The 15,889-nt window shown below is 57.9% G+C and overlaps 1 protein-coding gene across 9 annotated transcripts in view; it reads right to left on the bottom strand.

Moving 5' to 3' along the window:
* Positions 1 to 15,889, bottom strand: part of Exoc3l4 (exocyst complex component 3 like 4) — a 28,167-nt gene that overhangs the window by 807 nt on the left and 11,471 nt on the right. For 4 of the 9 annotated variants that reach the window (XM_047539127.1, XM_047539125.1, XM_047539128.1 and 1 more), the window contains exons 3-12: positions 14,764 to 15,418; positions 13,709 to 13,820; positions 13,381 to 13,503; positions 12,736 to 12,836; positions 12,432 to 12,512; positions 10,819 to 10,933; positions 10,234 to 10,353; positions 10,004 to 10,156; positions 9,269 to 9,390; positions 7,642 to 8,171 (exon numbers count right to left, since the gene is read on the bottom strand). In XM_047539127.1, the coding sequence (XP_047395083.1) occupies positions 7,979 to 8,171; positions 9,269 to 9,390; positions 10,004 to 10,156; positions 10,234 to 10,353; positions 10,819 to 10,933; positions 12,432 to 12,512; positions 12,736 to 12,836; positions 13,381 to 13,503; positions 13,709 to 13,820; positions 14,764 to 15,418 (1,775 nt within the window). In that variant the 3' untranslated portion in view covers positions 7,642 to 7,978. Of the gene's footprint in view, positions 1 to 179; positions 328 to 2,691; positions 2,861 to 7,094; positions 7,226 to 7,641; positions 8,172 to 9,268; positions 9,391 to 10,003; positions 10,157 to 10,233; positions 10,354 to 10,818; positions 10,934 to 12,431; positions 12,513 to 12,735; positions 12,837 to 13,380; positions 13,504 to 13,708; positions 13,821 to 14,763; positions 15,419 to 15,889 lie in introns of those variants that run through there. The other 5 variants (XR_007107019.1, XR_007107017.1, XR_007107018.1 and 2 more) reach the window with 5 other exon arrangements.

Here is a 15,889-nt window from a genome sequence, read left to right as displayed (position 1 = left end):
CCCCTCTCCTAATCCCAAACAGATTGGGAAATGCTGGAGAACTCTGTGACTCGGGGAGGGGGGCTCGGGGAGGGTGTCGCATCAGGCCCTCAAGACCCCACCATCTGCTCAAAACCCCTGGTCAGTACGGACTTCACAGGACAGTCACCAGCCTATGCCAGCTGCCCACAGTGGCTCACCCAGAGCAAGAGCTGGAACTGGAAGAAACAGGGGCTGCCTCCTGCTGTGCAGCTGCACCAGACACTTCCCCTCTTTGAGTTCAGACGTGGGGTCAAAGGTCCCATTGTGAAGTCCCCAACATAAGGGAAATCTTTTGAAAATGGGGCTCTGTGGAGGGCAGGGGAATGACACCAGTGGGATAGGCCCACAGAACAGGAGTTATTTTAACCCCCTTCTTGACAGTCCCCAAGAGGCCAGGCACTTCCAGAGGCAGCCAGGATCTCCACCCCAGCAGGAAATAAGCATCATGTGCTGTTTGCAAGACCAGCTGCTGTCTAGGTCCCCACCTCCCCCAGAGGGAACTGGCAAGGCCCCTAGCCCAGGCCATAAGTCATGGAGGCCAGCACCTACACCAGAGCCAGGTCCACTCCTTGCATGAAACCCAGGTCTCAGTGGACACATGGGGCTTCCCCTCTTTTCCCTCTGCTCAACTAGCAACTACTATTATTTTTTTTAATTGTGGTAAAATATAACACAAAACTTATCATTTAAGTGGAATTAAGTACATTCGCATTGTCATGCACCTTTCTCAGTCAGGTGCAGTGGCGCATGCCTGTAACCGCAGCCCTCAGGAGGCTGAGCCAGGAGGATCATGAGTTCAAGGCCGGTCTGGGCAACTCAGTGAGACCCTATCTAAAAATAAAAAATTAAAAAGGGCTGGGACGTGGCTCAGTGGCAGAGCACCCTTGGTTTCAATCCCTAGTACCGAAAGCAAAACAAAACTGGAACTCTGTACCCATTACACAGGAACTCCCCATTCCCTCTGCTCCCGTCCCTGGCACCATTCTGCTCTCTGTGGCTTTGACAACTCCACACACCTCATGCAAGGAGGTGACACAGTGTTTGTCCTGGGATGGCTTATTCCCGTCAGCTCATGCCTCACGATGCATCCATGTTGCAGCAGGTGTCAGAATAAGGTCTGAATCATGTTGCATGGTATAGATGGACTGCATTTTGATTCTCCATTCATCCCTCAGTGGACATTTGGGTTCCTGCCACCTGTTGGCTACCGTGAATAGTGACACTTTGAACACGGGCATGCACATCTCTGTTCGTGTCCTTGCTTTCAGTTCATCTAGGTATACTAGTTGACATCTATTGGCCTCCAAGGAGCTAGGCTCTATATTCTAAGTGCTTTTCATGCATCAACTGACTTCATCAGACAACAGTATGAAATGGGTACTGGTGAGGAAACTGAGGCACAGGCAGGTCCAGTCATGTGCCAGTCAGTGACAGAGCAGCACCGGGCCATACCACTTCTCCAATGCTGCTTGATTTCTGAAATGCTGCTTGACTGAGTGGGACACAAGTCAGGTGCAGTGGCGCACACCTATAATCCTGGCTACTCAGGAGGTTGAGGCAGGAGGATGGCAAGTTCAAGCCCAGCCCAGGCAACTTAGCAAGACCTTCTCTCAAACTTAAAAATATTAAAGACTGGGGGTGCAGTTCGGTGATAGAGTGCTTGCCTAGCATGTGTGAGGCCCTGGGTTCCACCCCAGTACCGGGGTGGGGGTGGGGTGGGGGGAATCAAACCAAAGGAAGGCATACAAGCCCGTGATGTAGAAATAGCAGATGTTGTCCTCCACTTCTTTCACAACTCTTGGGAAAAAATCCCAATATTTTTCATTACCTTGTTCTGTCAATCAGTTAAACCTCCACCGTTGCCCTGTGGTGCAGTGGGGGAGAGCCTGACGCAGCTCTGCCAGCCTCCGGCCAGAGGACACCACAGGGTGGTGTGTTATTGGCCCTCCCTAAACTCATTCTCTGGCTCTCTGAGAAGGTAGCTGGAGGGAATCTCTCCAGAAGACGGGGAGTTGAAGGCAGAAGGGACAGCGACCTGGGTGGGGCTTGGTACGTGCAAAGGCTAGGCGGGCTGATCAGGCAGATGCTAGAAGGCTGTTGAGTTGTGGGGCCTGGCTCCAGCCGGAGGCCTGACCAGAAGGCTTGGCTGGTAACCTCAGTCACAGGATGGTGCTGGCTGTGGAGTGGGCTCCCTGGAGGGGCAGAGCAGGGCATTCTAGGATGCCCCCAGCCCTCCTGCTATGGCCAGACCCACTTCCCTCTATGCAATGACTTGCACTTCCCATGGTTCTTGGCTTGCAGGACAGGGCTTCTCCCTTTCACTTCTCAGGCCATGCCCAGACCTGCGACCCTTCCTGGGGCCTCTTATTCCCTGGGATGCCCCATTCACTAAATGCACTGGGCAGGCTTTGTATCTCCTGTTGACAGAAGAGGAAACTGAGTCTCAGAAGTTATGTGTACACAAAGGTTAAAGTTTTGAGGCTGGTGTTCCTGCCACCTCCCAGCCTTCCTAAGAGAGGAAGTGACTTGTTCCGGGTCATTTATAGCTGCACAGGGCTTTGGCTGGAATCTGCTGACCTCCCTGGGATCATGGGATGGTCAGGACAGCTGACCAGGAGCCACCCTCAAGATATACCCTCCTTCCAAAGCGGGAGACCCAAGGGCACTCACCAGAGGAGACACACAGGGCAAGCAGTCCTTCCCCCAGGGAAGCTGTCCACTCATGATAGCCCCTCCCTTCCTTGAGGAAGCCAGGCCAAGGACTCCTTTTGGTGTTTGGCAGAAAGGGAAACTGAGGCCTGAGAAGGCATGGCTTCTTGGGGGCTCAGTGAACCCAGCCCTGTAAGACAGAGCCACATGGCAGAAACCCAGGGCCATGGGACAATGGGAGCCCAACCCCAACAGCTTCCCAAGGGCCTTCCCGAGGCGCCAGCCCTGATGAAACTCAGGGGGTCGGGGGTCTCTGCTCCCCAAGCTGGGCTGTCCCGTCCTAGGTGCCCACCCAGTCACCGTCCTTTCACAAGGGCCCTGACAGTGATGCAAGATGCCGAGTTCAGCTTCCCACCCTTCAGTCCCAGGAGGGACTACCTTCCATCCCCAATCTCACTTCCCAGTCAGCTGACATGTTTTCCGGGAAAGCAGCCCCTGAGCTCCGCCCTCCCAATGACACAGGCTGGTCACTGGGCAGGAGCTCTCCTGGGAATCCCAGCACTTCATGGGGCTGGGCCAACGTGGGAGGGGAGGGAGGCTGCCCCAGACCTCCACAGGATGCCGGGAGGGTTGACGGAGTGGCTTACAGGAGACAGAAATAGCAACCACTGGGCATAAAGGGCACAGCATGCAGCTCCAGGCCCTCCTCCAGGATGTGGTACCTCTGGGTTCAGGCAGCCCAGGCTAGAACCCCAGCAGCACCAAGCACAGCAGCAGAGGGTGGGCACCCCAGAAAGAGCACAATGCTCTTTGCAGTTCTTGCCAAGACCCAGAGGTCCTGCTGTTTGGGATTCTATCCACCTCAGAGCCTTAGGCTCACTGGTTGATTTTATAGGGACCAGGAAGAAGGGTTCCATGCTCCCCCTCCCCCTCCCCCCAGCAAAACCAGGTTCTCCAACAATGGCAGTAACTACACTTTTCATAAATATTCATTCCTTGGGTAAGTATTGCTTTTACAAAGGTGAGAAGATAGGAAGGAGACTTTTTACTTTGTCTTTGATGAACCATTTTAATTTTGATCTATGTGAATGCATTACTATCCAAAACATTATTAAAGGTAAAAAATGAAAATAACAAATATATTTTAAAAACAGCTAATAAGTGGGTGGTCTGTGTGCAGAGACATAGAAGGTTGTCCCTGGAAGGAGGAAGGGCCTTTGCAATGACTAATTCAGACCCTACAGGTCCCAGGAGAATAATAAACTGATGGGAAGGTGTGACATGTCCAAGTTTCACATCCCTTCAAGCCTTTTAGGACAGCAGGAGACCCAGGAGACCCTTGCCAGTGGGGCCCCTGGCTTCCGGCATAATCCCTCTACCAGACAGGGTCTGACCTCCAAGACCTAGAGCCTTGTCTTATCACAGCACCAGCACAGGGCCCCTGCCCTGCTTCCACAGAGAGTGGCTGGAGAGGGGCCATGTCCCTGTGCAGCCTGGTCCTGCTCCTCCCCAGGGCCTGATGATGGATGGTGGGTGGATGTTGGCCATGGTAGGGGCCCCTGTGACCTGTTGCAGTTCCCACAGGGGATTTCTGTGGTAGCAAAGGAAGGAAGTGAGATTGGGGATGGAAAGTATCCCTGAGAATGCTGCAGCCTCCTGTGTCCACCTAGGCAGTGGTGAGGGGCTCAGTAGGAAACCCTGCCCAGCTGCTGAAGGTGCTGCCCCCACCTACAGGGGCTTGCTGAGGACTGAGGTCAGGAAGGAAGCAGCCAGGTCACCAGGCAAGAAATGAAGAGGGAGAGGCTACATAGGCACAGAGGTGACACGCTGACTGCCACCTGAAGCATGCCCTTTGTGCCAGGACCTTGGTAGACAGTCTCACCCTGAGCTCCCTCCCTACTGAGTACCCTCTCCTACGTTATAGACAAGGAGTCTGAGCCTCAGAGTGGGACTGCAGGTCACCAGTTAGGGGAGAGCAGAGCTGAGACACCTTCACAGTCCTGCATGCCCCAGCCTCCTGGGCTCTTGCAGCATGGCACATTCAAGCCTGGGTTGAGCCTGAGCCCAGGGACCAGGATGGACAGAGGGTCACAGAGCCTACTAGGCCCTAGTCTGAGCTGGTGTGGATGCCTAAGTCCCCTTCTCCCACCATACCTAATGTCCTCGGGTCAACAGGCCCACAGTTTGCCAACCTGCACACCTAAGCTCCTGTCCTGTACATGGGGACACAGGGTCTCTGCAACTTGTCACTGCTCTCCCAGCTGGGCCTGGCTTGGAGCCCCAGAAAACTCAGAACAGGTCCTGTCTCAAGGACCTGAGGCTCAGCAACAGAGACATGAAGGACTCCAGGAAATGGGTGACCCTGAGGGAAAACAGGCTGAGCCCTGAAGAGGATCTAGCAATAGGCCACACTACAGGAAGAAGGACCAGACAGAGGCAGGGACCAGAGTAGAGCTGGCAGAGCCTGGGATCTGAGTCTAAAGGGCAAGGTGGATGGTCCCAGGTTGCCCTGTTCCATGACAGAAGTGAGAGAGCTGGACAAGAGCCTTCCATCCCCAGGGGCCCAACCAAATGACTGGCCAAGTCCAGAAGCAGCTTTCAGAGCCAGTATCCATCCCCACATGCCTGGTCTGGACAACAGGATGGCCAAGGAAACACCCTAGACTCTTCTGAAGGTCTCATGGGATCTGGCAGGCAAAGGGAGGAGCAGGGTCCCATTAGTCAGGGCAGAAGGGCCAGTGGCCAGAGCCCTAAACCTGCACCAGTTTGGCTCCCCCCACTACAGTCCCAGCTCCACTGACAGCACCCTTGTGGGAACTGCCATTGGCCTCCTGCCCCTCTGGACTGGGCCTTGGAGAGCTGGGCGTGTCCCTGATCACGACTCAAGAGCATGCACATGGGTGGGTGGTGGAGGGGTCACACTGATGCTCAGAACGCAGAGGGGCAAGGATCACATTTGCACAGTTTCTGCAGGAAAACCCTGACTTCCTATCTCTAGGTCTAGAAATCCTCAGGAAGAGAAGCCTGAGGCTCTGAGAGTGTCTATGCCTCTCCCTGCCTGCATTATGAAGCTCTGGTCAGGCAGAAGTTGCTCAGCCTTGGGAGCCCCCTGAGTCTCCCCTAGAGACCTCCCCAACCCAGGGACCTACACTCATGTACTCAGGGTTTCCCTCATGAACACTCAGGGTTCTCCCACTCCCACACCCAGGGCGTTTTTGACTTTTGTAGGGCATGGCCTTTGGGGCATCGGGACAAGGGGTCAGAAGGAGGCCAAAGGCCCAGCTCTGTGGCTGCTTCTTCATCCTCCCCAGGTTTTTGCAGTTGGAAAAACTGGGCACAGAGCGGGAAAAGAATTTGCCTCAGTGATAGATTATATACTTAGCATGACCAAGGCCCTGGGTTCAATCCCCAGCACCAAAACAAACAGACGAGACAGGAAGTTGCCACTTCTCACCACTGGGAAGTGGCCTAGGTCAGAAGCCCAGCCCAGCTCTGGAACATCACCTTCCGCCAAAGGCTCAGGCAGGGCTAGGCCAGTAAGGGTCAGGGGCTGCAGGAGTTCAATGAATAGCTTGGCCTCAAAGGTAGGCTGGGGTAGCAGGAGCTCTCTGGGGAGAACCTCGCCGGATAAGGCTCCCTCTCCCGTCCCCATACCACACTGGGGATTGAATCCAGGAGTGCTCAACCCCTGAGCTACACCCCCAGAACTTTTTATTTCATTTTGAGACAAGGTCTAGCCAAGTTGCCCAGGAAGTCCTTGAACTTGTGATCCTTCTGCCTCAGCCTCTCCAGTTGCTGGGATTACAGGAATGTGTCACTGTACTGGGCCAGATAAGGTTTCCTATTACCTTCCTCTGAACCCTGTCTGCAACTCCCCTCGCAGGACACTAATGGCTACTGGGGGTACATGTAGGGTCAGGCAGGGGAGAGACTGGCCTCCATGAGGGTCAGAGATGCCCTTCTCACATTCTGAACCCTGGGTTATGAGGAGCCAAGACCACTTGCCTTCTGCCAGCTCGTTTCTCTAACAGCACAAGTACTGCTTGACAGTGTCAGCACACACTCCCTGCCCCCACCCAGTCTGGGAGCCTGGGAACCCCAACCTTACCTTACTTCCTCATTCCTGTCCTGCCTGCCCCCACCCCACCCTACCCAGGGAGGCCTGGATTCTCCCTTGCCTGACCTGCTCTGCCTCTGGCTTCCAGTTCTGTGCATCCATGGGGGAGCAGGGACTGCTTCTGGCAGGTGACCAAAGACCTCAGGCCCCAGATGACTCAGAACCTGGCTGTATGTCCTAGTGTAAATCTGCCTGGGCACTGCCCCCTGGCTGACCAGAGAGCAGGGAGGGGCCAGGGGGAGCTGGGAGAGATGCACCACCCACTCGCCTTGCACCTCGGCCCAAAATTCAAAATTCTTTGGCCTACCTGCAGTCGCTTGCCCCAACTCCAGCCAGGGCCAGGGGCATCTAAGGTGGCTTGCCTCAGCTTCCCCTCAGCTCCCAGACTTCCCAGAAAGTCACAGCTGCCAGTGCCAACAGGTTCCCTGGCAGCCTGGCCTTCAGAGAGCAGGCAGATTCCAAAGAGAAGGGGCACGCAGGCGTGGGTACACTGGCGCTTCTGGGGCTCCCCCACTACTGACACCTACCAGTCATGCCCAGACACACGCTCAATGGGCAACACTCCCCCTAAAGTAACCTGGCAACTTTATTACTGGGAAGTCCCTGCCACCTGTAACCCAAATACTTCAAGCCACAAGCCTTGGCCTCTCTCTGTCCCCCAGGGGCCTCAGCTAGGCAGCTAGGATGAGGCAGAGCAGTGCCCACTCCCACAAGGCAAGGCCAACCCTGCCAGGCAAGCAGACCCAGAGGCCCAGAGTTGAGGCCTTCCCAGTTCTGGGGCTGCCTCAGGCTCTCAGTAGGTATAATAGGTAACGAAGGACCACCCACCAAAAGGAGCCTTCCTGCCTGGCCCTGAGTGCATGGGCTCAGGCCTCCCACTCCCAATCAGCTTGACTCCGCCCCCTCTGTAGGGAGACACCATTTTAATTCACATTTATTTTTAGAATAAATACTCTGTTCTCCACTTTCAGACTGGGGCGGTGGTGGTGCTGGACAATTACCAGAGTAGCCGTCCCTGGCCAGTAGTATTAAAGGGAGCTTCTGCCACCCCAATATACTCCCCCACAAATGCCTGAAATGTCTTCATCCTCACCTCCAGCCAAGCAGCCAAGCATGACTGAGGACAAGAATTCCACGGGGCTTCAGAGTCATGGGCAGGGCCTGGAATGACTGCCTGGGATCAGGGGAGCACTAGATGCAGGTGATCAGCTGGTCCATGAAGGTAGACAACTCTATCTCCTCGAAAAGCATGCGGTCCTGAGTGGCTCCTGAGCCCACAGCCTTGGCCGCAGCCCTCAGCAGGTCCTGGGCATGCTGCAGGAGGCTCTGGTTCCTGCGGCGGCCCAGTCTACGCAGCGCCAGAATGGCCAATATGTGGTTTCGCCTGCAGAGACATGGCCCTCACTGCAGAGCCGCAGCCCCTAACACTCTAACCCGGACGAAGGAACCCCTGGCTGGGGAGGAAGCATGAGTCACTCAGCATTCCTGAAGCCCAGTCAGAGGCGCTCTGGAGGAAAGCGGATTGTGGGACATGGGGTGCACAGTACCTGGGCCCAGAAGGGCCAAGTACAGGGTGCCAGGGAGGCGTCATGCCCGCAGGGAAAGAGCCTGTGCACAGGCACTGAGGGAGTTTGGCGACCAGTTCGAGAAACCGTGCTGGTGGAGAGGAAGGGAGGGGGCGATGCAGCCCAGGGGGTGGAGCTGGGAAAGGTGACCCTGCGGCCAGGCAGCAAGGAGGGGGGCGGTGGAGGTAGAAGACTCGCGCCCAGTGATGCCGGAGTCGTCCCCTCTCATGGATCAGCATGAGGGGCTCCAAGGGCCGCCCCCAGCAGCCAGGGAGGATGGGGTGAGCAGGGGCTGGAGGGGAAGCCCGGGACATTGTGAGAGGGTGGTCACTCCCATCCACAACGGGGGAGGCGGGCCCTGATGAGGAGCAGGGCCTTCTCCCTGGGGACAGCCGGGGACAGCCGCAACCCAGGAATGGGGCTGGGGCAGGGACTTTCTGCTGTCTTCCCATCCCGGAATCTCCAAGCCTTGGAGAGCCCTGAACTGGGATTTCCATGGGCTTCGATGACTCAGTCCCCGACCCACCCGGGCATCAAAGCCTTCCTCCTCTGGCGGGTCTGAGCCTAGGGCATCCAGAGGGGGCTTGTTCCGCATGGGGGTGGCCGGCTCTTGGATTCCAGAGGCGGAGGCCTGACCCCAGCGCCATGAGACTGCTCGGAATGCTGGAGAATACGCGGAAGCAGCAGACCCGGCTCACCCTGGGTCCAGCGCCCGGGTTAAAGGCGCCTCCCTGGCTGCGGTCCTCACACACATGCGCGCACAGCTCCGCGCTGGGTTTGAGCTGGTCCCAAACGAGCTTGCTCCTTGCTCCACTGGTTACCCACCCACCCACTGCCACCTAGACTCTGGAGAGGGACCGAACATTAAGCTCCGGGACTCCGGGAACCCAGTCGGGGTGCAGGCGGGGCCTCGAACCTGATGTCGGGGTAGCTCTGGATGAGTGTCTCCAGGTGCCGCCGGATGTCATCCTTGTAAGTTTCACCCAGGATCTCGGCCACGCACGGGATGGCTTGGTTAAGCCACGTGGCTTCAGAGCCCTTTGCGGACAGGAAAATACGTGCGGGCTGGGCCATGGCTCCCAGGAGCCCCAGCCTGCAGCCCCGCCGTTAGTGCCCTCCAGCCCTGCTGCCGGGCAACAATCCCCCACGTGACTGCCTCCCCCAAGCTGGAAGGGGACACAGTCCTAGACACTGAGGTGGCGTCTGCAACACGGAATTCATCTTCCCGCCCCACCTCCAGCAGAGATATCTTCCTGTCTCTGCCCAGATGGGAAAGCACTGCCAGGAATCATGGTGTGTGGGGAAGAGGGAGTGCCTCTGCTCCGAGGGCTGGGGGTCTGGTCGGGAGTGCGGGGGACCTCCACCAGGCCTTGCCTATCAGGTGGGGCCGCAACAAATGCTTGCTCCTTCCCTTAGAGCCCAGGTAATTGCACGAAAATGAATGCAAAGTGTCCCCACCCGCTCACCCCACTGATCCCAAACACCTAGCCACCCTCCCTCCTGATGGAGGGTGCAAAGGAGATCTGTTGCTGCCCAAGGCCGCTGAGTGCTGGGGCCTTCCCCCGACACCCACCCGGTTTTCTTTGGTGCTGAATAGAAATGAGAATAGGGGGCACTAGCCGAGGGCCTAGTGGCCAGATGCTGCTCCTACCAAGCCCTGGAAGGTGTCACTGATGGCCTGGGCCTCCACGTTCATCTTGTGGGCGCCATTCACACGCTCCATGCCCCGGAAGCGCTCCCGGGGCCTCAGTGCCTGTGCCAGGTACTCCCGCACAATGTAACGGTGCACCTCTTGCAGAGTATCCTGGGCAAGCATGGTCAGGGTCAGGGTCAACAACCCCATCCCCTGGGGACCCTGCCAGGGCATCCCCCTTGAAGTACCTTTGCCAGTGGTGGGGCTACATGCTTGAGGTGGTGGGCGAAGGCCACCACCTTGTCCATGATGGGGTACAGCGTGTCCTGTGTCAGCCAGCTCTTGGTGCATAAGACCCTGAAGAGCGGCTGGGAGTAGAGGGGTGGGGAATGAGCCCAGGGCACCATCCCTGGTCCCCTTTCCTGCTGGGTTCCCTGGTGTCATCCCCTCTCCCAGCCACAAAGTATATCACTGGAATGCCTTTCCCAGAAGGCCTCCTCCAGGCAGGAGCTCCCGTGGGCAGGGTTTGAACTTTAGTGTCCCCTGCCTGGGGACAACTTGAAGGTCTGGGTGAGGGGCCCAGACCTGATTGCTTGGACCCACCATCCTGGGTGTGGGTGTTGACCTCTAAGAGGTGAACAGTGAGAAGGGAGGAATTTCCCAACCATCCTACTCAACTGGAGCTCATCTGGGACCCTGCCCATCCCCAACACTCTGGGCCCTGAAATCGGTCCTGGGGTAAATGAATGCTGGGACTTGGGCCCCAGGCTTCAGGAAATAGATAGTACCTACTGGGTGTGGGAAGAGGGGAGAGAAAGGCCTGTCCCATTTACCTGCACATCCTTCTGCAAGCCCTGGAGCAAATGCTTCTGGAAGTTACAGGTGGCAGCCACCAGGGGCTTCTCCAGCTCTTCTAGAGTTCCTGGGAACCTGGCCAGAAGACTGGTCCTGGGAAGGGGCCGAGACTTGTGAAGAGGAGGCCAAGGGGAAGTGGCTGGAGAACAAGGCCCAGCACAAACCCCTGTAGGTAGGCACTGTACCAGCTCCATTCATTTAGACTATAGTGTGAAGGACAGCCCCTGGAGCTGCATAATGTAGCAGCCCTGGAAGCCAATCATAGAAGGGGTAGACCAGCTTCCCTCTGGCAGCTCTGGGACTTGGGTTCCAGGCTCCATGGAATAGACCACACCTGCTGGGTGTGGAAAGTAGGAAGAAAAAATCCTCCATCCCTTGGTGATGGGATGGTACAGCATAACCATGCCTGGCATAGACCCTCCATTGAACTTCATCATTTCCTGCTGAAGAAAACTGAGGACCAGGCTACACCCAGTTCCCAAAGTCCAGGGAGAGCATGGTGGGCTGAAGTTCTATCACTGCCTACCGAGGGGTGGAGAATGCTCACTGGGCATGAACCCCCAGGGTCTCAGTGCCGAGGATCAGCCTGGCAGTTTAGGAACAAGAGAATGTTAGAGGGGCTGGGATGTCACTCAGGGGTAGAGTGCCTGTTTAGCAAGTATGAGGTCCTGGGTTCAATCCCCAGCAACACGGGGGCAGGGGGAGGTTTGGAGAAGAAGTGCCTCATCACCATCATGGACTCAGGCAGGCCTGGTTCACATCCTGGCTACGCCACTTACTGGTTACAACAGTGGACAAGCATCATTTCCGGAGCCTCCACTTTCCCACTGGCATGTGGCCCTCAGAAAGAAAGCCACTAGATGGGTAGAGCACCCACATGCCTGGCATACCTCAAGGGTCCACAAGAAGGCAGAGTTCCCACAGCTCTAGAGAGCAGATGCCCTGGTGCCACCATTTAGATGAGGAAAGAGGTACAGAGATGAAGTGACTTGTCCCAGGCCACCTAGCTAGCCAGTGACAGAACTGGGATCTGACTGACCAGTGGCCCACTGCCCTCTGCAGTGGAGGACACAAGGCACAGTGCAGCTGAAGGCACTGAAGCAGTCTCCCATTCCCCAGGGAGGGCCTTCGCCTTTGGAGAACAGAGGGGCACAGACCCCAGACAGCATAGCCCAGGGTGGAGTGCTTCAGGGAGGGTTTCTCTGAGGAGAAGGTGCCCCCCGAAAGGAAGAAGTCTGGCTGGGACGAAGGGAGGAAAGAAACAGCCCAGTAACTAGGGCAGTCGGATGTCCTTGGCCATGAGTCAGGGTGAGGCCCTCCAGCACCCCTCTCAGGGCCCGGCTCCCCGGGGCTGAGTCAGCATGGCAGGAGCCCGGGCAGGGAGGGTCAGTCCCAGGAGGTCTTTGAGCGCCTGCCCGAATTCAAACTCCGGAGGAGGAACCCGTCTGCTCCAGCACGGGTCCGAGCTCCTCTGCCCATCACCCGCACGCACACAGCAGCCGCCGCAGCCTCCCGGAGGGTTTCCGGAGCTCGCGCGCCTCCTGCTGGCCGCGCTGGGCAGTGCGCCTGCGGAGCAGCGGGCGAGACCTACCTCAGCTGCTCGCAGGCGTTAATGTAGGCGCCCAGGTGCGGCTCGCTCACGGCTTCCGACTCCAGAAAAGACTTTTCAAACCTGGGGGCAGGAAACGCAGAGGCCTTGGGGACCACTCCCGGCTGCGCTGTGACTACGGGCCCCCGCCCAAGCTCCAGGACCTGCGATCCTGGAGTCCCCCCTGGAGTCCAGGGGGTCCCTGCCTCCCACTGGTCTCTCGCATCCTGAATCCATAGGGTGCACGCCGCCCACGCCTGGCCCCACCATTCCACACACCTCACTTTGGCCGAGGACGCACACACACCTGGGCAGAAAGAGGCTCAGTGCTCGCGTGCAGATCCGCAGGGTGGTGGCTTCCAGCTCCGCGGAGATAGCGCCGGCCGCCTTCACATGCTCGGCCACTAGCTGTGAGCCACCCTGAGTTGAGCGCGGCCCGGGCCCCAACCCGGATGCCCAGAGTTCTACAGCTCGTGACCCAACGACCTCTCCAGCCCTCCTCGCTCTCCCTCGCCATCACGGTTCCAGTTTGTTTGTTTGTTTGTTTGTTTGAACCAGAGATTGAACCTAGAGGTGCTTAACCACTGAGCCACATCCCCAGTCCTTTTTCTTTTTTATTTTGAGACAGGGTCTTACTAAGTTGCTTAGGTCCTCCTTAAGTTGCTGAATCTAGCCTTGAACTAGTCTAGTCTAGTAATCCTCCTGCCTCAGCCTCCTGAGCCGCTGGGATTACAGCGGGGCTCCAGCTGTAAGCAGAGCAACCTGAAGGTCAACCAGGAACTGTACCCCAACCTAGCCATGTGCCCCATGGGCTCGGGTTCTCACCCCACTGAGGGCCTCAGACTCCTGTTTAATGGGCAGGAATGGTTAGCACTGGATACAACAGTCTGGGGTCCCCCCTTTGTGCCTAAGGTCTGAACACAAGCCCCTCCCCTTCTCCTCCCAGGCGCACCATGTGGACATCAATGGACAGCGGTGAGTGGTAGAGGCCCTGCAGCACATCAGGGGCCTTGGCGGCTGCCCAGCGGCTCTGCTCCAGCTGCAGGATGCCGTCGAAGCAGCTTGCAATCTTGGTCTTTGGGAAGTTGGATGGGACCACGGTGAGACCCTCCCAGGAGGGAGTTCTGTCCCCCACCCCAGCCTCCAGAACCCCATCTTGTGCCCTCAGGGATTTGGAACACGCTGCCAGGTCACAAGTCAGCTCTGGAGACAGGGTGAGCTCCTGGGACTACCCTCCCGCAGGACCCCGTCCCCTGGAACCAGGCCCCAGCTGGCCATACCTCCAGGAAACTGGTGTAGTCGCTCTCCAGTCGAGCCCACACGCCAGGCGCTAGGAGTGGGGGCAGTGGTTCCGTGAGCAGCGCCAGGTCCGGGTCGCCCAGGAAGTCAGGGCTGGAAAACAGCCGGTGGGAGTGCTGGCCTGGGTTGGGCTCTGATGCTGCAGGGCTCTGATGCCCCTCACAACAGCTCAAAGGCTAAAGCCATCACTGCAGGGCCCCGAGCTTGGACTTCTGTTCACATATTCCACCCCCACTCCCACTCTCTAGGGAACCATGCCACCACCCCCTCCCCGGAAGCTTCTGACCGCTGGATTTCCTGGCATTCCAGCAGCTGTGCCTGCTCAGCATGCTTAAGGAGCTGTCCATGGACCTCTGCCAGGTTGCCTCAGTGGTGACCTCTACCCTCATGCCTCATGGTTGGCCTACACCCAAGACTGAGCTCTAAGCAACACACACACACAGTACAGCTCAGGGACCCATCCCAATCCAACCCACCCCAGAGAGCGGCTGGCACGAGCCTGAGGTCACACGGCAATTTAAGGAACCCAAGATTTTCAGGCAGCCTTCTTCCCCAGGTATTCCTGCCCCTGGTGCTGGGAACCCTTAGAGAGATGAACCACCCCATCACACCTCAGAGCTAGAGGTGGCAGCCCCCAACAGGCTGTACCCTGCACTTGGGTTTCCATAGATGGAGAAAGTGTCGGTCAGCCCACACCCCGCGGTGTAGCCACAGTGGTGTCCTGCCTGGAGAAGTCCCTTTCTCTAAGGAATACACAGGCACCTTATGGACTAGCTTAAGTCCTCTAACTGGGCGCCCTGCTTCCTTGGGAACCTCCCCAGGAGACTTTCCGGTTTCAGGAACCTGCGTAGAGTTGGGCGGGAGTCACACCGCAGCCTAACAGGGAGGCAAGAAGGTCAAAGTCCCTGTCTCTGGGGCGCCCCTTTGCCAGCTCCCCACCGGGGAGGGAATGAAGAGAGGAACCCGGAGCCAGTTCCCAAGGCCTCGGTTGGCAGGAGAGCCCTTCTGGCCCGTGTCGCCGTGGCGCAGGTCTCACCTGCCGTAGACATTGGCTGCCCAGTCCAGCAGAAGATAGAGCTGCTCGCAGCCGCGGGCGGCATGCGCGAGCTCCTGCAGGCGCTGGGCCACCGCGCTGTGGAAGGCGCGGAGGTAGGTCTCCCACGCCGGGAAGCCGGCGGCCGCGTAAGCCGGTTGCACCACCAACCGCACCTTCTGCAGGTCGCGTCGAACCAAGCCACCAAGTTCTGCCAGAAGCTGGGCCAGGTCGGACGCGCCCTCGTCAGGCTCCGAAGCCAGCCCAGCGCCTGACCGCCGAACTCGCTCCTGCGCGCTGCGCCTCACCGCGTCCTCCCAGTGCCGGCGCCAGTGGCGGGGTGTGCGCAGGAAGTCGCCGTCGGCTGGGAGCTCCGGGTGGGCCTCTTCTTCTGCGCGCACCACGCGGGCCACTTCAACAAGTGCGGCCTGGTCTACGCCTTCGGGACCCAGAGTCTCGCGAACGATGGCGCCGATCTCTGCCGCCAGTCCGTCGTAATGTAGGCACACGTCCATGGCACGCCGCGCAAAGGCTGTGGGGTCCTGCTCAAAGGTGCGAGAGGCTTTCTCAGCTACCAACTTCGTCTCCAGGTACCGGAGCTGTGCGAAAGCAGCTAGCAGCTGCCTCTCAGTGATGAGGTCGGCCACGGATTTGCCTTCTGTAAGGGTAGGTGACAAAAGGGGTCGTGAGATGCACCACCCCAGAACCCTGGGCCGAACGGAGACCTAGATCCCTGTTGAATCCTGCCCAAGGCAACCCAGCCCCTCACCCAAATGCCTTGAGCCCAGCTGAAACCTCCTTCACCTGCAGCCCCTCCTGCCAGGAGCCCTTGCTTATAATCACACTGGAAGAAGCAGAACTGGAGCCTCAAACCTGGCTGGAAAGAGCAATGTGCACCAGTCCCCGCCCTCCCCACTTGCAGTTCCTATCATCTGCCTTACTCCCACCAGGACCCCAGTTCTGTGGAGCAACCCTAGTTGGCTAATGTGCAACCCGATTGCAGATTGCAGGTCTAATAGGTCAGATCTCCAGCTGGGTGGGTCCTGTAATGCCCAGGCTTCTGCCCCAGGATCTAAAGTCTGTGTTTCTGGCTGTTCTGCTCCCTGCCAGTCCCCTGCCCCAGAAGCCC

This window comes from Sciurus carolinensis, chromosome 2 (genome assembly GCF_902686445.1).
Source record: "Sciurus carolinensis chromosome 2, mSciCar1.2, whole genome shotgun sequence".
NCBI classification, from domain to species: Eukaryota; Metazoa; Chordata; class Mammalia; order Rodentia; family Sciuridae; genus Sciurus; species Sciurus carolinensis.
This window is presented reverse-complemented; position numbering and strand designations above follow the sequence as displayed.